This window comes from Heterodontus francisci, chromosome 6, assembly GCF_036365525.1.
Source record: "Heterodontus francisci isolate sHetFra1 chromosome 6, sHetFra1.hap1, whole genome shotgun sequence".
Lineage (NCBI taxonomy): Eukaryota > Metazoa > Chordata > Chondrichthyes > Heterodontiformes > Heterodontidae > Heterodontus > Heterodontus francisci.
In genome coordinates this window covers 154,755,437-154,777,462 of record NC_090376.1, presented here as the reverse complement: position 1 = coordinate 154,777,462, position 22,026 = coordinate 154,755,437, and the positions used below count along the sequence as shown (strand labels likewise).

The following is a 22,026-nucleotide window of genomic DNA, read 5'->3' as shown; positions in this document are numbered from 1 at the left end:
ACAAGTTGTGTGAGTGGGCAAATGCATGGCAGATGCAGTATAATGTGGATAAATGTGAGGTTATCCACTTTGGTGGCAAAAACAGAAAGGCTGATTATTATCTGAACGGCTATAAACTGAGAGAGGGGAATATGCAGCGAGACCTGGGTGTTCTCATACACCAGTTGCTGAAGGTAAGTATGCAGGTGCAACAGGCGGTACAAAAAGGCAAATGGTATGTTGGACTTCATAGCGAGAGGATTCGTGTACAGGAGCAGTGATGTCTTGCTGCAATTATACCAGGCCTTGGTGAAGCCACACCTGGAATATTGTGTGCAGTTTTGGTCTCCTTATCTGAGGAAGGATGTTCTTGCTATGGAGGGAGTGCAACAAAGGTTCACCAGACTGATTCCTGGGATGGCGGGATGAATGTATGAGGAGAGATTGAGTCAGTTAGGATTATATTCGCTGGAGTTCAGCAGAATGAGGGGGGAATCTCATAGAAACCGATAAAATTCTAACAGAACTTGACAGGGTCGATGCAGGAAGGATGTTCCCGATGGTGGGGGAGTCCAGAACCAGGGGTCATAGTCTAAGGATACAGGGTAAACCTTTCAGGACTGAGATGAGGAGAAATTACTTCACCCAGAGAGTGGTGAGCCTGTGGAATTAGCTACCAAAGAAAGCAGTTCAGGCCAAAACATTGTATGTTTTCAAGAAGGAGTTAGATATAGCTCTTGGGGCGACAGGGGGCAAAGGATATGGGGGGAAGGCAGGAACAGTTTACTGAGTTGGATGATCAGCCATGATAATAATGAAGGGCGGAGCAGGCTCGAAGGGCCAAATGGCCTACTCCTGCTCCTATTTTCTATGTTTCTTTGATGATACAGATCAAGGGCAATATGAGGAAAAGGAAAGGGAATATGAGAGACAAGACGGTAGTAGGTCCGAGAGTGATGCAGTGGAATTGGCTAGGATTCAGTTAGAAATGAAAAAACTGGAGCTTCAGCAGTAAAAAGAAATCAGAAAACTTGAACTTCAAAGAGAAACTGAAAGAGAAGAGACAGAATTTAAGTTAAAAGAGATGGAACTAAGACAAAAGGGTAGTCTTGAATCCAGGGAAAATTCGGGTCAGGAAGAATCTGAATTTAGATCAGGACCCAGTGCGAAGTTGTTTAAATTTATACAGGCTCTTTCTAAGTTCGAGGAAAGGAATGCAGAGGCATTTTTCATATCTTTAGAAAAAATTGCCAAACAGATGAAATGGCCGAAAGAAAGCTGGACATTGCTTATGCAGGACAGACTGGTAGGCAGAGCTCATGAAGGTAATGCCATGCTTTCTGAAGAGGCTTCTGCAGATTATGAGGTGACAAAAAAGGCTATTCTTGCTGCATATGAGTTGGTCCCTGAAGCTTACCGTCAGAAGTTTAGGAATTTACGGAGATTGACTGGGCATACATTTTTGGAATTTGAGAAGGTGAAGCAAATGAATTTTGACAGTTGAATACAGGCATTAAAGATAGAAACCACATATGAGAACCTTTGAGAATTAATTCTCTTAGAAGAGTTTAAAAACTCCATTCCTTCAGTAGTGAGAACTCACATAGATAATCTGGAAGTTTTGAAAGCTCAGCAAGCAGCAGAGATTGCTGATGATTTTGAACTTGTGAATAAGCTAACTTATTTTGTTCGTCATCCCCATAAACCCAAGAAGGATAGAAAGTGGGAGAGTGAAAGGAAGGCAAGTAGCCGGGGAGAAGAAGGAACAGTTGGGAATGCCCCAGGGTCACCTCCTCAGGTCAGAAACAAAGGTGCTGAGGGTAGAAGTGAGGTTTGCAAGCCAAAGTGTTATTATTGCAACAAGACGGGTCATCTTCATTCGGAGTGCTGGAAATTGCGTAGTAAACCCATAGGATTTGTTGGGGTATGCAAAGTTAGTGCAGAGGAAAAGACTCTGACTGAGAGGATAGCAGACCAGGACAAAGCTTTAACGACAGCTGTGAATGTGAAACCAGATACTAAAACTGAGAGGAATGTAGAGGTTAAGAATAAAATACCTGAGAGTTATAATGATTTTTTGTCAAAGGGGAGAGTAATTCCATATCCTTTAAGTAAGAACAAAAAGAACAAAGAACAGTACAGCACAGGAACAGGCCATTCGGCCCTCCAAGCCTGCGCTGATCTTGATGCCTGCCTAAATTAACACCTTCTGCAATTCCGGGGCCCATATCCCTCTATTCCCTTCCTATTCATGTATTTGTCAAGATGTCTCTTAAACGTCGCTATAGTATCTGCTTCCACCACCTCACCTGGCAGCAAGTTCCAGGCACTCACCACCCTCTGTGTAAAAAACGTGCTTCGCACATCCCCTCTAAGTGAGGCAGGAAAACCTATCATTAAACTCAGGGACACAGGACCAACATAAACCTCCTTGCCAGGGAAAGACATAAGATTTCCACCAGAGAGTGCCTTGAATGCTGAAGTTTTTGTAAATGGAATTGGCGGGGAGTATATACCCATACCTTTGTGTAAAGTACACCTAGAGAGTGACTTAATATCTAGGATAGTAACTGTAGGTGTTGTCCACAGTTTACCAGTGAAGGGAATTGATCTACTCCTAGGAAACGATTTGGCTCGATCAAAAGTATCAGTTTCACCTATAGTTAAAGCGGAACCATGTGAAATTAAAGAAATGGAGCAATTACAGGAACAAGTTCTGGGAATATTTATTGCATGTATAGTTTCCAGAACAATGGCTAAACAGGATCCATTGTCAGAGGTAAAAGGGACACCACAAATAGATAGCTCGGCATCTGAAACCTTATTTGGGGATTTAGATAATCCAAATGAGATGTTTAAAAGATTGTCTATCATTGCAGCACAGCAAGTTGATCTAGAGATATATCAAATAGCACAGACGGCTCTGTCAGAAGCTGAGGCAAAAGGAGTTCCTGGAGGCTATTATATGGCAAACGGGGTTTTGAGGACGAAATGGAGACTGCCTCATAGGCCTGCCAACAAAGACTGGACAGTGTTGAACAGATAGTGGCACCACCTAAATATCAATTTGGATTTTTAGGGTTAGCACACGACATTCCTTTTGCAGGAGGGGAATTCGGAAGACCAAATCACGCATAAACAAACATTATTACTGGCCAGGTCTTACAAAGGATATGAGACAATTCTATAGGGCATGCCACACCTGTCAAATGGTGGGAAAACCACAACCTACCATAAAACCAGCACCGGTAGTTCCCATCCCAGTGATTGAGGAACCATTTAGCAGAGTATTAGTAGACTGTGTAGGATCCTTGCCGAAAACAAAAGCGGGACATCAATACATACTTACTATCATGGATATGGCTACTCGATTTCCCGAGGCCATTCCTTTGAGGACAATGACTGCTAGAGTAGTGGTAGAAAAGTTAATCCAATTCTTTACGAGATATGGGTTACCGCTTGAAGTTCAATCAGATCAAGGTTCTAATTTCATGTCTAGGATATATCAAAAAGTTATGGGCAACTTGGGGATTAGACAGTTGAAATCTTCAGCATATCGCCCACAGTCAAAGGGAGCTTTAGAGATATTTCACCAGACTTTCAAAACGATGTTTAGAACATACTGTCACGAATATCCACATGACTGGGATAACGGACTAGACTTTCTTTAATTTGCCACCAGAGACTCACCAAATGAGTCTACAGGCTTCAGTCCTTTCGAATTGGTATATGGACGTGAAGTAAGAGGTCCTCTAAAACTTATAAAGGACAGATTCTTGGAACAAAAGAATGAATCCTCACTACTTGACTATCTATCTGTGTTCCGGGAAAGGCTCACAAAAGCTTGTGGTGTGGCTCAGGAACACCTTAAAGCATCCCAAGCCAATATGAAAAGATGGGCAGATAAGAATGCAAAAGCCTGTGATTTCCAACCAGGTGATGAGGTATTGGTGTTGTTACCATTACAGGGAGAACCATTAAAAGCACGGTTCAGTGGTTCATATAGAGTGATCAAAAGAGTGGGTAAGGTCGATTACTTGACTGACACTTCTGATCGCCGGAAGAAGAACCGGTTCTGTCACATTAATATGCTCAAACAATATTACCGCAGCGAGGGGGATAAGCCAGTACAGGTATGTCAGGTAATCAGGACTGTTGAGAAGGAAAAGGATGAGGCAGAAGTAGGCCTAGGAAATTCTCAGATTGAACCTCCAACTATCAGATTAGTGAGCACAGAATGGCGAGGAAAATTAGATGATATGCTGTTGCACTTAGAAATGAAACAGCGAGAAGACCTAACCAGCCTTTTCACAACATTTAAAAGAGTTTGTAAGGATAAGCCAGGATGTACAACCTTAGCCACACATGATGTGGATATATTTTTATTTATTTTATATTTCGAGATACAGCACTGAAACAGGCCCTTCGGCCCACCGAGTCTGTGCCGACCAAGAACCACCCATTTATACTAACCCTAACCCTAATCCCATATTCATAGCGTCTTTTAAGATGTATCTAGACAGATACATGAATGGGCAGGAAGTAAAGAGATACAGACCCTTAGAAAATAGGCGACAGGTTTAGATAGAGGATTTGGATCGGCGTAGGCTTGGAGGGCCGAAGGGCCTGTTCCTGTGCTGTAATTTTCTTTGTTCTTTGTTCTTTGTTATTCCCTACAACCTACCTATACTAGGGGCAATTTATAATGGCCAATTTACCTATCACCTGCAAGTCTTTGGCGGTGGGAGGAAACCGGAGCACCCGGTGAAAACCCACGCGGTCACAGGGAGAACTTGCAAACTCCGCACAGGCAGTACCCAGAATTGAACCCAGGTCGCTGGAGCTGTGAGGCTGTGGTGCTAACCACTGCGCCACTGTGCCGCCCTATATAGGGGGAATCGTTCCTTTAAAACAACATCCTTAACTGCTTGAGTCCAGACAAATGGGCCCAAGTGAAAGCAGAGATCCAGTACATGCTGGAAAACAATTTGATTGAACCTAGTCAGAATAGCTGGAGCTCGCCAGTAGTTCCAGTACCTAAACCTGACAGGTCAACCGATTTTGTATAGATTCAGGTGGTAGCCAATGTTCCCAACTGTGCAGTATATCTCAATGATGTACTAATAGACAGTAACACTTGGCAAGAACACTTAAACCAATTAAAACTTTTGTTTGAAAAGTTACGAGCTGCAGACTTAGTGGTAAATTTGGAAAAAAGTGAATTTGGAAAGGCAAGAGTAACTTACCTAGGACACATTGTGGGGCAGGGTCAGGTATGACCAAAAATGGAAAAGGTGCAAGCCTTAATGGAGTTCCCTATCCCTAAATCTAAAGGGGAAATAATTAGATTTTTAGGGATGCGCAGGTTTTATTGGAAATTTGTATGAAACTTTAGTACTGTGGTTCCACCATTAACTCACTTGCTACAAAAAAAGAAAAACAAAGTGGTATGAATGCCAGGCAGCTTTTGAAAAGCCAAAGGCAATCCTAATTAATGAACCAGTGTTGGCTGCACTTGGAGTGAGTATTTAGCAATACATTTGTTACAATTCAATTTTGAACTGGCTTTTTAGTTGAAGACAGTTCTAACAGAGGACACAGACAGCTGTGGTGTTAGCACCTGAAAAAAGAGCTCTCAGCCATTTAAACTGAAGGAAGAGAAATTTAGTCTGTTTAATTATTATCTTTCAAAATTCTAAAAAAAAAGTCAAGCCAAGACGGAAATCTCTGATAATTTGAACTGAAGGAAGGGAAGTTAGACTGTGACAACCTTTTATCCCTCAAACACTCTCAAGTCAGATTGATTCTATTGAAAGTGTTTGCAAGTTGTTACTTGTTGAAATTCGCTGGAGAAGGAAAGCATCACTTATTGCTGGAATTAGGCTATGGACTGTTCTACTGTGGAAGAACCTTTTTTCCCCATCAGACGGCTATGAGGACTTCAAGCAACATTAGGCTGTAAATTTTCAAGGACTCTAATTTTTTCTATTTGAAATGTTGTTTATATCTTCATAGTGTTTAAGAATTTAGTTCTTTTAATTAAAGAGTTAATTTGTTGATTTGAAGACACCTGGTTTGGTTAGCCTCATTTGGGGGTTATTTAGAGATACAGCACTGAAACAGGCCCCTCGGCCCACCGAGTCTGTGCCAACCAACAACCACCCATTTATACTAACCCTACAGTAATCCCATATTCCCTATCACCTCCCTACACTAGGGGCAATTTACAATGGCCAATTTACCTATCACCTGCAAGTCTTTTGGATGTGGGAGGAAACCGGAGCACCTGGCAAAAACCCACGCAGACACAGGGAGAACTTGCAAACTCCACACAGGCAGTACGCAGAATCGAACCCGGGCCCCTGGAGCTGTGAGGCTGCGGTGCTAACCACTGCGCCACTGTGCCACGGTTAATAGATGGTACAATTTGGCTGGGTCTTTCTTTAATTTGGCACGTTTAAAATGATAGGTGATTTGTGGAGCGACGGGATTGAATTAGCAGTGCGTTTCTTTCACCACAATCAGAATCGTATATTTTGATTGGGGGCTTTGATTGGAGCGGTCGGTCGTAACACATGGTATAAGAGGAAATGTAATGGCATGGTTAGAAAGTTGTTTCGTGGAATGGGGAGATGGATGGAATATCCAATCTAATGTGGATCTTGAAAAGAATTGTTAGTCTCTGGTATGCATTGCCACAGGGAATGGTTGAGGCACAGACCTTTCAAGGGAGTATTGAATATATGTGTGAAGCAAAGGAGTACTCATGGCAAGAGAACAGAGCAGTGGGACCCCCTCCTGATTGCAGGCTCAATCCCTCCTGATCACAGGCACGACCCGCCTCCTGATTGCAGGTTCTACCCGCCTCCTGATCGCAGGATCCATCCGCCTCCTGATCGCAGGTTCCACCCGCCTCCTGATCGCAGGATCCACCCGCCTCCTGATCGCAGGTTCCACCCGCCTCCTGATTGCAGGTTCCACCCGCCTCCTGATCGCCACATTTACCGATTCCCAGTCACCACCTTGATTCCTTTCCAATATTCCCTTCTAATTGGCATTCAATGGAAATAAAAATGGAAGAGACGTAAAATGGTCTGATGTTTCCCGATCACCTCTTTTACATTATTGCCCCTAGCGTGCTGCAGATGGATATTAGAATATCACACATCAATGAGATTGGAACTGTGACAACACAAGTCAGAAGCAGGTTCCTGGATTGGAATAGTAACTAGCCTTCGTCTTCCTGTGGAATAAATAAATTTCAATAAAGTTTAATCAATGTTTACCTGTGGGAATGTTTATCTTCAGCCACTGACAAGCAAAAACTCAAACCACCCAAGATGTAAAGGGCTGCACCAGCCCAGCCGCTGAACAAAGCAGTTCCTAATTCATATCTGTAGAGGCAAAATATACATGTCAAGTATTTACTTGAAGAAATTGTTTAATTATCTGTAATCTACATAATGGTCTTTATTAAAGGATTATTCTTTCATAAAGGGATCCCAGGCACTAAAAAGCTATTATAACAATATAGAAATTAAGCACAGTGCACTGTCTCATTTTCCTTGCCTTATGCTACATTTTCCAAAAAATTATTGCAAAAATGAATGACTTGGACAATGTTGCGTATTCTGCGGACATTATTTTCATTAAGGGTCATGTTTCAGCTATTCCATCGCTTATTTTAGAAGTTTGAAAATACTGACTAATTATTCGTGGGCCGTTGATACACTAAGTAAAACAAAGAACTTGATTTATTTTGCTTCACAAAGCATAATACATACAAAATACTATGCAGTACATGAGCCATGAATATTTTAACAGAGCCCAACAGCTTGGAAACTGAACTTATCTGATAAGTCAGCTTATCATTTTTATGTTTTGTTTGGAACAAACTTGCAAATTATACATTTTTTTCCAAATACCAAAGGTACTGAAAAGGTTTCCATTTTATAGTTAGAAAAGTTTATTTCTGTGCATTTGTAGAGCACACACACAAAATGGCAAATATCCTTAAAAATAAGATAACAAGAGAGAGTAGTGTAATTTATCTGGATTTTCAAAAGGCCTTCGATAAGGTGCCCCATAATAGACTAATGAATATGTCCAGAGAATACAGAGTCAGGGGACAAGTGGCAGAATGGATTACTAGCTGGCTTCAAGACAGAAAGTAGAGAGTGGCAGTAAAAGACAGTTATTCCGAATGGCAGAAGGTGGGAAGTGGTGTTCCACAAGGATCAATGCTGGGACCACTGCTGTTCACAATTTACATTAACAAATTGGATTTTGGAATCGGGGAGACGGTGGTGTAATGGTAATGTTACTGAACTAGTAATCCATAGGCCCAGGCTAATGCCCTGGGGACACAGTTTCCAATCCCATCACAGTCCCACCCAGAGCCCCAGGTATTGCTCTGGGGACATGGGTTCGAATCCCACCACAGCAGAAGGTGGAATTTGAATTCAATTAATAAATCTGGAATTTAAAGCTAGTCTAATGATGGCCATGAAACCATTGTCGATTGTTGTAAAAACCCATCTGGTTCACTAATGTCCTTTAGGGAAGGAAATCTGCTGTCCTTACCTGGTCTGGCCTACATGTGACTCCAGACCCACAGCAATGTGGTTGACTCTTACATGCCCTCGAAATGGCTGGGTAAGCCATTCAGTTCAAGGGCAATTAGGGATGGACAATAAATGCTGGCCTGGCCTGCGACGCCCACATCCCATGAAAGAATTAAAAAACAGTTGCTGGTAGAATTGAAATCCAAATTATTAATAAATTCAATTAATTAATAAAAATATGGAATTGAAAGCTAGTCTCAGTAATGGTGCCATGAAAATATCATTGATTTTCATAAAAACCCATCTGTGGATCCAGACCCACAGCAATGTTGTTGACTCTTAACTGCCCCCTGAAATAGCCTAGCAAGCCACTCAGTTGTCAAGGGAAATTAGGGATGGACAACAAATGCTGGCCTTGCCAGCGATGCCCACTCCCCATGAAACAATTAAAAAATCAAAAAACACAATTTTTAAATTTGTGGATGACACCAAATTATGGGGGATAGTCAATACTGAGGCGGTGCAACAAATTACAGGAGGACATTAATAAACTTGCAGATGGGAAAATAGTTGGGAAATGAAGTATAACATGGATAAATGTGAGGTAGTACATTTTGGTAGGAAGAATAGGGAGGTCACATCACTTGGAAGGTCCGAGTCTAGGTGAGGTAGAGGAACAAAGGGATCACAGAGTACAAATACATCAATCAAAGTTGCACCACAGGTTAGCAAAGTCATTAAAAAATGAACCAAGCACTAAGTTTTATTTCTAAAGGGATAAAATTGAAAAGTAGGGAAGTTATGCTAAACCTGAATCGAACCTCGGTTAGACCGCACCTAAAGTACTACATGTATCCCTGGTTGCCATATTATCAAAAGGATATAGAGACACTGGAGAAGGTGCAGAATAGATTTACAATGATGATATCAGAAATGCATGGGTATACATATCTGGAAAGAATGAACAGGCTGGGTCTCTTTTTTCTTGTAAAAAGAAGGCTGAGGGATTTCCTAATAGAGATCTATAAAATTACAAAAGGTGCTGATAGAGTGGATACGGAGACAATGTTTCCACTTGCAGGTGTTACGATCACCTGGTTCATGCTTTGTATTAATTTTCTAGAGGTAGCTTTTAATTTGGGAATTGAATTTTTTTAATGCAAGACAAATGAAAACACCTGGGTTGAGAAACTGGCAAACAAGCCTACGGTAGTTACAAATCAAAGGGTGGTCCATGTTTATTTAGAAAGGTCATATTGGGAAGTGTAAAGACCCTACACAATGAGAACTTCTCCTTACTTGTGGATGGAGATGGTGTGTCCGCAGCTACCTCTGTCAGAGTTTTAAATTATTAATATGATATCCCAGAAGAAACAGAAGATTTAAAGTTCAAAAATCTCCCCATGAATGCTGACAGAGACAGAATTAGAGAGGTGAAAGCCATAAAACCACAGGTGGCCTCGTTTAGTTGGGCAGTTGGAATCAGAAATTTTAAGAGAATTTGTTCTGTCATTGTTAGCAATATCAATTATTCATGTGCATATCAGGAATCAAAGAGAAGATTTGGAGTTGGAAATAATTAGTTTAAATTGCTATCTGTGTTATCCCACATGTACTACATTGCTATGGAGATAGATGTTGCTAGGGAGCTATCTTTTGGGTCAGGTGTTCTTTTTGGGTACTTGCTGAGCCAGCCAGTCAGTCAGTTGGCTTTCAGACAAGGAGTTGGCTTTTGGAAGTCAGCTGGACTCAGAAGCAAAGAGGTCATCGGGAACCAGAGGTGTTTCTGTTTTGAGACAACCCGTGCTCAAGCTGGGAAGTCCAGATTTGGGAAGTGATCTCATACCTTGAAAGATAGCTGAGAAACTAAGGCATTGAAGTGAATTTTTAAGAGCTGTGGCACACTTTGGATTGGTCCCAGCAGAAGTGAACAAACCGCCAAGATCCTGTAACGTATAGGGAAATTCCTGGAGTGGAAGTAATAGTCAAATAGGAGTGTTTTTTTGAGATTTAGAGTTTGAAGTGTACGTCTTCATGTCCTGTTAAGATTTTAAATTTAAAATATGTGTTTCCAAATTGTAGTGTTGTTAGTAGTGTTTTGCTTTATTTAACTCTTATACAATAACGTTTTTTGATTAAAATGTGAAATCTTGTGGTGTAATTCTTTCAGTAATAACTGGGAACTCGACTTTCTATTTTTAAAAGAGAATGATCTCTAACGGGATCATAACATGGGGAAGAGCATAACTAGAGGCAATCAATATAAGATAGTCACCAAAAAATCCAATAAGAAACTTCTTTATCCGAAGAGTGGTGAGAACATGGAGCTCATTACAACAGGGAGTGGTTGAAGCAAATAGTATAGATGAACATATGTACGAACCTACAAATTAGGAGCAGGAGTAGGCCACTCGACCCCTCGAGTCTGCTCCACCATTCAATAAGTTCATGGCTGAACTGATTACCCCACATTTCCACCTACCCCCGATAACCTTCCACCCCATTGCTTATCAAGAATCTATCTACCACTGCTTTAAAAATATTCAAAGACTCTGCTTCCACTGCCTTTTGAGGAAGAGAGTTCCAAAGACTCACGACCCTCTGAGAGAAAGAATTTCTTCTCGTCACTGTCTTAAATAGGCAACACCTTATTTTTAAACAGTGACCCCTATTTCGAGATTCTCCCACAAGGGGAAGCAACCTTTCCACATCCACCCTGTCAAGACCCCTCAGGATCTTATATATTTCAATCAAGTCACCTCTTACTGTCCTAAATTCCAGCAGATACAAGCCTAGCCTGTCCAATCTTTCCTCGTAAGACTGTTCATCCATTCCACATATTATTCTAGTAAACCTTCTCTGTACTGCCTCCAACGCATTTACATCCTTCCTTAAATAAGGAGACCAGTACTGTACACAATACTCCAGATGTGGTCTCACCAATCCCCTGTATAGCTGAAGCATAATGTCCCTACTTTTGTATTCAATTCCTCTCGCGATAAACGATAACATTCTATTAGCTTCCCTAATTACGTGCTGTACCTGCATACTAACCTTTTGCAATTCATGCACTCGGACACCCAGATTCCTCTGCATCTCAGAGCTCTGCAATCTCTCATCATTTAGATAATATGCTTAATGTTTATCCTTCCTGCCAAAGTGGACAATTTCACACTTTCTCACATTACACTCTATCTGCCAGGTCTTTGCCCACTCACTTAAGCTATCTATATCTCTTTGTAGCCTCCTTATGTCCTCTTGACAAGTTACTTTCCTACCTATCTTTGTGTCATCAGCAAACTTAGCAACCATACCTTCGGTCCCTTCATCTAAGTCATTTATATAAATTGTAAAAAGTTGAGGCCCCAACCCTGATCCCTGTGGCACACCACTCGTTACATCTTGCCAATTAGAAAATGACCCATTTATGCCTACTCTCTGTTTCCTGTTAGCGAACCAATCTTCTATCCATCCCAATATGTTACCCCCTACACCATGAGCTTTTATTTTCTGCAATAATCTTTGATGTGACACCTTATCAAATGCCTTCTGGAAATCTAAGTACAGTACATCCATCAGTTCCCCTTTATCGACAGCACACGTAATTCCCTTAATGAACTCCAATAAATTGGTTAAACATGGTTTCCCTTTCACAAAACCATGTTGACTCTGCCTGATTACCTTGAATTTTTCTAAATTCCCTGCTATAACATCTTCAATAATAGCTTCGAACATTTTCCCTAAGATAGATGCATTTAAGCGGAAGCTAGACAAGCATATGAGGGGAAGGCAATAGAGGGTTATGATGATAGATTTAGATGAGGAAAGATAGGAGGAGGCTGGAATGGAGCATAACCTCCAGCATGGACTGGTTGGGCCAAATGGCCTGTTTCTGTGCCGTATATCCTATGTAATCCTATGGATAACTTTCAAGTAGACTATGCCCACTAATTGCTGAAAGTATGTCAGCTGTGGCTCAGTTGATAACCACTCTTACCTCTGAGTCACTAGATGGTGGATTCAAGTCCAACTCCAGGACTTGAACACAAAAATTAAGGCTGATACTCCAGTGCTGCACTGTTGGAGGTGTCATCTTTCGGATGGGATGTTAAAACAAGGGCCTGTCTGCCCTCTCAGGTGGAAATGAAAGAACCTATGGTGCTATTTTGAAGAAGAGTGGGGAGTTATCCCCACTGTCCTGGCCAATATCTATCCCTCAATCAACATCAGAAAAACAGATTATCCGGTCATTATCACATTTTTGTTTGCGGGAGCTTGCTGTGTGCAAATTGGCTGCAGCGTTTCCTACATTACAAGAGTGACGACACTTAAAAAGTACTTGAAATATTCAGCAGGTCTGGCAGCATCTGTGGAGACAGAAGCACAGTTAACGTTTCAGGTCTGTAACTTTTCATCAGAACTCGCAAAGGTTAGAAATGTAATAGGTTATAAGCAAGTAAAGCGGGGAGGGGGGAAAGAGAACAAAAGGGAAGGTGTGTGATAGGACAGAGGACCGGAGAGATTAACTGACAAGGAGATCATGGGACAAAGGCAAACAGAGTGTGCTAATGGTGTGGTGAAAGACAAAGCATTAGTGCAGAGAGACTGTTAATGACAGAATAACGAACAGCCCTAGCCAAAAGCACAAACATGAAAACCCAGTTTAAGGCATGCACATGGTAAAAAAATGTGAACACAAAATAATATGAAATAATAATAAAAAAGGGACCAGTCAGGCTCTGAACTTATTGAACTCAACATTCAGTCCAGAAGGCGACAGAGTACCAAATCGGAAAATGAGGTGCTGCTCCTCGAGTTTGCATTGATGTTCACTGGAACACTGCAGCAGCCCAAAGACAGAAATTTGGGCGTGAGAGCAGTGGAGTGTATTGAAATGGCAAGCAACCACAATCGCGGGGTCATGCTTTCCGACTGAGCGTAAGTGTTCCACAAAGAGGTCCTCCCCAATGTAGAGGAGACCGCATTGTGAACAGTGAATACAGTATACTAAATTGAAAGAAGTACAAGTAAATCGCTGCTTCACTTGAAAGGAGTGTTTGGGGCCATGGATGATGAGGAGAGAGAGGAGGTAAAAGTGCAGATATTACACCTCCTTCAATTGTATGGGTAGGAAGGGATGAAGTATCGGCGTTAATGAAGGAGTGGACCAGGGTATCTCGGCAGGAACGATCCCTTCAGAATGCTGACAGGGGAGGAGAGGGGCATCTCGCTGGAGGTGGCAGAAACAGCGGAGGATGATCCTTTGGATGCGTAGGCTGGTGGGGTGGAAAGTGAGGACAAGGGGTAACCTGTCACGGTTCTGGGAGGGAGAGGAAAGGGCGAGGGCAGAAGTGCAGAAAATGGGTTGGATATGGTTGAGGGCCCTGTCAACCACAGTAGGCAGGAATCTTCAATTGAGGAAAAAGGAAGATATATCAGAAGCACTGTTGTGGAAGGTTGCATCATCAGAACAGATGTGCCGGAGACAGAGAAATTGGGAGAATGGTGGAGTCCTTACAGGAAGCAGGGTGTGAGGAAGTGTATTCGAGATAACTGTGGAAGTCGGTGGGCTTATAATGAATGTTAGTGGACAGTCTATCTGCAGAGATGGAGACAGAGAAGTCGAGGAAGGGAAGGGAAGTGTCAGAGATAGACCATGTAAAAGTGAGAGAAGGGTGGAAATTGGAAGCAAAGTTGATGAATTTTTCCAGTTCGCGGCAAGAGCAGGAAACGACACCGATACAGTCATCAATGTACCAGAAAAAGAGTTGGGGGAGGGGGCCTGAGTAGGACTGCAACAAGGAATGTTTGACATACGCCACCAAAAGACAGGCATAACTTGGACCCATGAGGGTACTGTCAAGAAATCCGCACCTGCCAAAATGAGACATATTAATTTTGTCATATGGAACATTAATTTTAAACTGGGCTGAAGAAATAACTTGGTTTGAAAGACCACTGAAACATGGCTGCATATTTTGCGTTATAAAAGACAGTTGAAAAAAAACACTATGGGAACTGCTCGCTGATTCAATTAACAAAGATTGGTCTGGGCAAGAGTGATCCACATCTTGTCTGTGTAAGAGACAGCATTATACCCCCCCACCAAGAGCTTTGAAATCCACAAACTACAGGAGAAGTTCTCCCAAATAAAGGGTTAGTCACATGACTAACCTGCTGGCCAACTTGGAGTTTTGAATTGTGCTCACAGAACAGTTGGAAAAGAGACTGCAATTTGAAGACAGCAGAGAACGAAGGGCTCTCCCTGTTTCCCTCTCTCTCTCATGAAGTTCCAGGGGATCCACTGAAGCAACTCAAACCTCAAGCGAGAAGACTCCTGCAGCTAAACAAGTTTGAAAGTGTGCACTGGGCCCCAACGAGAACTGCAAGACAACTGCAATCAAGGACTTTACATCAAACCCAAAAGCCAGTAACTGAATTCCAGCTATTACTTTAGACCTTTCCCCTTCTTTCTCCTCCTCTCTCTGTATTTGCATGTGTGTTTATCGCGTATGCATGCTAGTGTGATTGCGTCACGTATTTCTAGTTGTTTTAACCAAATTAGAGTTTTAAGTTTAATAAACTTACACTTTTCTTATTTAAATCTAAGAAAACCTATCTGGTTGATTTGTTTGCCATTACAATTAGAGAGCGGTGAACAAGGATTCACTGAGGGGAAGCTTAAAACACGGTGTTTTTAAAAATTAAACCCTGTTATGGCCAAATCAGGCAAAGGCTGAGAGGGGAACCCTAGACCCCTGCCTCACCTGGTCATAACAGTACCCATAGCAACACCTTTTATTTGAAGGAAGTGAATGGAGTTGAAGGAGAAGTTGTTCAATGTGAGAACAAGGTAAGCCAGGCGGAGGAGGGTGGTGATGGATGGAGGCTTGTTGGGCCTCTGTTCAAGGAAGAAGCTGAGAGCCCTCAGACCGTCCTGGTGGGGGATGGAGGTGTAGAGAGATTGGACGTCCATAGTGAAGAGGAGGCGGTTAGTGCCATGAAACTGGAAATTGTCAAAATGACGTAGGGCATCAGAAGAGTCAAAGATATAGGTGGCAACAGACTGGACCAGGGGAGAAAAGATAGAGTCATGCTAGGAAGAAATAAGTTCAGTCGGGCAGCAACAGGCTGAAATGATGGGTCTCCCAGGACAGTCCTGTTTGTGGATTTTGGGATGGAGACAGAAGCGGGCTGTCTGGGGTTTAGGGAACATGAGGTTGGAAGCTGTAGTGGGAAGATCTCCACCCTCCTCCGCCTGGCTGAACTTGTTCTCACATTGAACAATTTCTCCTTCAACTCTACTCACTTGCTTCAAATAAAAGGTGTTGCTATGGGTACCCACATAGGTCCTAGTTATGCCTGTCTTTTTGTGGGGTATGTCGTACATTCCTTGTTCCAGTCCTACTCAGGCCCCCTCCCTAGCTCTTTTTCCAGTACATTGATGACTGTATCAGTGCCGTTTCCTGCTCTTTGCTTCTAATTTCCACCCTTCTCTCATCTTTACATGGTCCATCGCCAACACTTCCCTTCCCTTCCTCGACTTCTCTGTCTCTATCTCTGGGGATAGATTGTCCACTAATATTCATTATAAGCCCACCTACTCCCACAGCTACCTCAAATACACTTCCTCATACCCCGCCTCCTGTAAGGACTCCATTCCATTCTCCCAATTTCTCCATCTCCGGCACATCTGTTCTGATGATGCAACCTTCCACAACAGCGCTTCTGATATGTCTTCCTTTTTCCTCAGCCAAGGATCCCCCCGCACTGTGGTTGACAGGGCCCTCAACCGTGTCCGACCAATTTCCCGCACTGCTGCCTTCACCCCTTCCCCTCCCTCCCAGAACCGCAATAGGGTTCCCCTTGTCATAAAATCATAGAAGCATAGAATGTTTAAGGCACAGAAAGAAGCCACTTGGCCCATCGTGTTTGTGCCGGCAGAAAAACGATCTACCCATTCTAATCCCACCTTCCAGCACTTGCTGCGTAGCCCTGCAGGTTATGGCACTTGAGGTGCATATCCAGGCACCTTTTGAATGAATTGAGGATTTTTGCTTCTACTTCCCTTTCAGGCAGTGAGTTCCAGAGCCCCACCACCATCTGGGTGAAAAACCTTTTCCTCATCTCCCCTCTAATCTTTCTACCAATCACTTTAAATCTATGCCCCCTAGTCACTGACCTCTCTGCTAAGGCAAATAGGCTCTTCACATCCACTCTATCCAGGCTCCTCACACTTTTGTTCATTTCAATCAAATCTCCCCTCAACCTTCTCTGTTCCAAGGAGAACAACCCTAGCCTATACCATCTTTCCTCATAGTTGCATTTTTCCAGTGCCGGCAAAATCCTCATAAATTTCCTCTGTACCCTCTCTAGTGCAATTACATCCTTTCTGTAATGAGGTGACCAGAACTGCACACAGTTCTCAAGTCATGGGCTAACCAATGATTTATACAGTTCCAGCATAACCTCCCTGCTCTTATATTCTATACCTCGGCTAACAAAGGAAAGGATTCCATATGCCTTCTTAACCACCTTATCGACCTGTCCTGCTACCTTCAGGGATCTGTAGACATTCACTGCAAGGTCCCTCACTTCCTCTACACCTACTAGTATTCTCCCATTAATCAAATATTCCTTTGCCTTGTTTGACCTTATGGAAACTGATCATCTGTCTATATACGATGTGCTGGATCTATCCCCTCCTTCGACCTGAAGCTTTGGGTCCATTCCCTCTGTTCAGTGGACAGACATATGGCTGCGGAGAAGGCAACTGCCATTGGTGTTGTTGCTGCTCCTTCTCCTGCTGCTGCTGGTGCTGTGTTGTGGCTGTTACTACTGCTCCTCATCAGAGGCACATGCTATCGGTGCATAAGTTGCTCCTATGCTGCAGTGAAGGCTGAACTCAGGGAGTTCCGATGAAGGTGAATAAAGTCCAAGGTAGGTGAAATAACTTCCAAAAGGTTGGCAATCACCTATGAAACAGTGAAATCAGGGTCTTAGAACAAGTGCCTTTCATATAGGCACACTACCAACAATTTCACTGTTTAAAGGCTTTCCAGCTTGTCAGTATCATTAATCAATCACTCTTTGCTGTGCTCTCACCTTGTTGATCCTGGTGAGTTCCACATTGCTCTGGAAACTGACTGTTAAAGCCACAATTCAGAGTTAAAGACTCAATTAGTTGCTTATTTCAATAATTATATGAGTGACCCGAAGCTTGATGGGGGTTTCCTGCACACCTCATACGCACCCCACTAAAACCCAAAGTGGGCGGGATCACGTTGGGTTTCCCACCTGCTGGAATTTTACAGGGTTTTAATCCCCTCTCCCATATTAATTGTATATCAATTGTGTTTAATCAAATGCAGGGGGAGGACATTCATTGGGATTTTACTTAAGTACATATGGAGAGGCAGTGAGTGGTTGAGTTGGGAGGTGTATGTTTGTCAGGTTTCACTCTGTAAATAAATATAAGACTAAGACTGGCTCCAGTATCATCCTTCACCAACTGGTTTTCTGAACTACAGCAGCCCGTTCCTGCACCCTCTCTCCCCTTGGCAGTTAAAATTTTGCCATTGAACTCTTCCTGTCTCTTTTGAGGCTGCCTGATCTGTTTCCAGCATTTTCTCTCGATATGCTCGGTCCTGACTGAGCTACTGCATCAAGAACTCCTGCATAGGTTCAGTCCTTTACTAGACAAATAAAAAACTCCCAGAAATAATAAAAACCCAACACAAATTGGGCTTTGCCATTTTCCAGGTGGTTCCATCAGTCCCTTAAAGAATTTTGTCCCAATGTTTATTACCTCATTCCTATTTATAAAAGATATTTATCAGTTTTACTCCCATTGTATTCTGTTCTTCATGTTCCCACAGTACTATCAGTGCACAACTTATACAATATGGTTTTGTCATTTTTTATAACTATGGAGATAAAATCTTTATATGCTTCACTGAGCTGAAGACAAAACCACATGTCAAGAAATAACATGAAAAGGTTTAGCCGGTCACTAATAATAAGTACGAGATTGAAATTAAATACTTACTTTGGCATTATAGGGTCATAATGCTCTAAGATAATTTGATGCGCATACCATGAGCAAGCAACCAAGGGTGACAACCCTATGAAGTACAGAAATAATGTTAATATTGCATATTTTGAAAAAAGCAAACCAAAACTTCCAAACATACATAAAAGACCAGTTGCTCCATCAGGTCTGCCTCAGTCAGCCATGTTGGAATTAGGTAACATAATCTCCAATTCTCCCCACTTATTGATAGATATGGGCGGCACAGTGGCGCAGTGGTCAGCATCGCAGCCTCACAGCTCCAGGGTTCGATTCTGGGTACTGCCTGTGTGGCGTTTGCAAGTTCACCCTGTGACCGCGTGGGTTTTCGCCGGGTGCTCCGGTTTCCTCCCACAGCCAAAGACTTGCAGGTGATAGGTAAATTGGCTGTTATAAATTGGTAGGTGGTAGGGAATATGGGATTACTGTAGGGTTAGTATAAATGGGTGGTTGTTGGTCGGCACAGACTCGGTGGGCCGAAGGGCCTGTTTCAGTGCTGTATCTCTAAATAAATAAATAAATATGTAATATCCTGGCATGGCAAAAAAACAGGGTAAGTTATGCAGATGGGAGAAGAAAATTGCAAAACAGACAACATTGAAAGATTAAGTGAATGGGCAAAACTGTGGCAGATGGAGTTCAACGTGGGAAGTGTAATGTCATCCACTTTGGTTTGAAGATAGATAGGTCAGGAGTATTTGCTAAATTCTGAGAAGCTAGGAACTGTGGGTTAAAAAAAAAGATTTAGGGGTCCATGTACAGATCACTAAAAACTAGTGAGCAGGTGCAAAAAATATACAGGTTGGTGGAATATTAGCCTTCATCTCAAGGGGGTTGGAATACAAAGGGGTGGAAGTTATGTTACTTTAGTATAATGCTCTGATTAGATCACATCTGGAGCACTGTGATCAGTTCTGGAATTCACATCTCAGGAATGATTATATTGGTCTTGGAGTGGGTGTAACACAGATTCATCAGAATTATAAAAGCAAAATACTGTGGATGTGGGAAATCTGAAATAAAAGGAGAAAGTGCTGGAAATACTCAGCAGGTCTGGCAGAATCTGTAGAGAGAGAAACAGATTTAACCTTTCAGGTCGATGACATTTCATCAGAACCATTCTGATGAAAGGTCATCGACCTGAAATGTTAACTCTGGATGGAATTTTATGGGAAGAAGGGATTTGGGGGATGAGTGGTGATTTAATTAGGTGGGAGTTGTTTTTTCGGATTCCCAATGGTAGGATATTTTAGAGAAATTAAGTTGGTGACGTGTTTGCGGCATTCCAAAGTTCCTTCACATGGTGACAGATTGCAGCTTTGCATTCATTTACATGCCATGAATACTGATTACCCTACGCTTAGTTACAGTTCTGTCCTACCTGCCAGATTAATTGAATGCCGAATGCTAGTCCCATGTCACCCGGTTCACGATTGTTTTACCATGGTGTGCAGTTGGATTTGTGCAGTTGAGTTTCAGGTCTGTGCTGTTCACTCTTTAACTCATCCGCAAAATGAACGCCAGCATTGGAATGGATGTTTGCCTCCAGGCTCGGAGGCACCAAGGTTGATTTTTCTCAGGGGATGGTAGCGAAGGCATGGAAGTATCTGCATGGAGGGTGCATGTAGGAGCAGGGGAGGGTATTCAGGGAGGACAGGGTGTGGTGATCGCGTGCATGGAGGTGCAGGGGAGGGAGCAGTGGAGCATCCAGGATGTGTACTGGTTGCTATTGCTGCTGAAACTGGATGTGGGCGGCTGGGGGAATAGTGGGTTGAGTGGAGCATTACAGTCAGAAGATAGTCAGCAATGGCCTAAAGGGAGGGATGAATGCAGTCAATGTCAGGGATCTGTGGGGCTAATTGAGGGTACTGGCTAGCAGAGGAAACAGTCACAGTCAATGGGGGCAAACGCATTCTGTAGGGGGGAAGGTCAAGACCTGTCACAGAATAACAGTGCAGAAGGAGGCCATTCAGCCCATCATATTGCCACCAGCTCTCTGTTAGAGTAATTCACCTATTGCCATTCCCCAGCCTCCTCCCTGTAACCCTGCACATTCTTCCTTTTCAGATAATAGTCTGATTCCCTCCTGAACGCTTCAATTGAACCTGCTTCCACCACACTTTCGGGCAGTCCATTCCAGATCGTAACTACTCGCTGCGTGAAGAAGTATTTCCTGATGTCGCTTTTGATTCTTTTGCCAATCACTTTAAATCTGTGTCTCGTTCTTGATCCTTTATTAAGTGGGAACAGTTTTTCCCTATCCACTCTGTCCATACCCCTTGCGATTTTGAATACCTTAATCAAACCTCCTCTCAGCCTTCTCTTCTGCAAGTAAAACAGTCCCAACTTCTCCAATCTGTCTTCATATACGTGAAGTTCCTCATCCCTGGAACCATTCTCATGAATCTTTTCTGCACACTCTCCAATCCTTCACATCTTTCCTAAAGTGCAGTGCCCTGACTGAATGTAATACTCCAGCTGAGGCCAAACTATTGTCTTATACAAGTTCAACATAACCACCTTGCTCTTCTACTCTATGCCCCTATTAATAAAGCCTAGGATACAGTATGCTTTATGAACTGCTCTCTCAACCTGTCATGCTACCTTCAATGACTTATGCACATATAACCCCTGGTCTGCTTTTGCACTCCCTTTAGAATTGTACCCTTTATGTTATATTGTCTCTCCATGTTCTTCCTACCAAAATAAATCACTTCACATGTCTCCACATTGAACTTCATCTGCCACTTGTCCAACCATTCTATCAACTTATCTATGTCCTTTTGAAGTTCTGCACTATCCTCCTCACAGTTCACAATTGTTCCAAGTTTCGCATCATCCACAAATTTTGAAATTGTACCCTGTACACCAAGGTCTAGGTCATTATAATATATCAGGAAGAGCAAAGGTCCCAACACTGACTCCTGGGGATCTCCACCACACACCTTCCTCTAGCCTGAAGAACATCCATTAACCACTAATCTCTATTTCCTCAGCCAATTTCATATCCATGTTTCTACTTATTCCATGAGCTATAATTTTTCTCACAGGTCTGTTGTGTGGCACCATATCAAATACCTTTTGGAAGTCTTATGGTTGGGTTTTCTACAACGTCATAGGGAGGGGAACAGGACTAGGCAACAATGGTCAGGTTGATTTGAGGAGGATCAAATGTCAGAGTTGGCATATTGATAGTAATGGAAGTAGGAACAGTGAGGAGGGATGGCATCAATAGATTGATTATAATACTGTGTACAGTAATGGGAGTAGGTTCAATGACAACAGAGGGAAGGGTAACGGTAACATTAGGTGGGTCAAGGGTGATGGGTTCAGGCTGGAAGGTTGCAGGGGGAGGTTGGAAGGTGGGAAGACTTGCCCTGAATTCTACGTGCACCATTTTCTCCAAAGATAATG

At 42.6% G+C, this 22,026-nt stretch overlaps 1 protein-coding gene across 2 annotated transcripts in view; it reads right to left on the bottom strand.

Annotated features, from left to right (window-relative positions):
- The window catches only part of LOC137371558 (claudin-10-like), a 128,211-nt gene that overhangs the window by 41,385 nt on the left and 64,800 nt on the right, over positions 1–22,026 (bottom strand). For both annotated transcript variants that reach the window (XM_068034393.1, XM_068034395.1), the window contains 2 exons: positions 18,592–18,667; positions 7,266–7,373 (listed from right to left, as the gene is read on the bottom strand). In XM_068034393.1, coding sequence (XP_067890494.1) covers positions 7,266–7,373; positions 18,592–18,667 — 184 coding nt within the window. The remainder of the gene's footprint in view (positions 1–7,265; positions 7,374–18,591; positions 18,668–22,026) is intronic.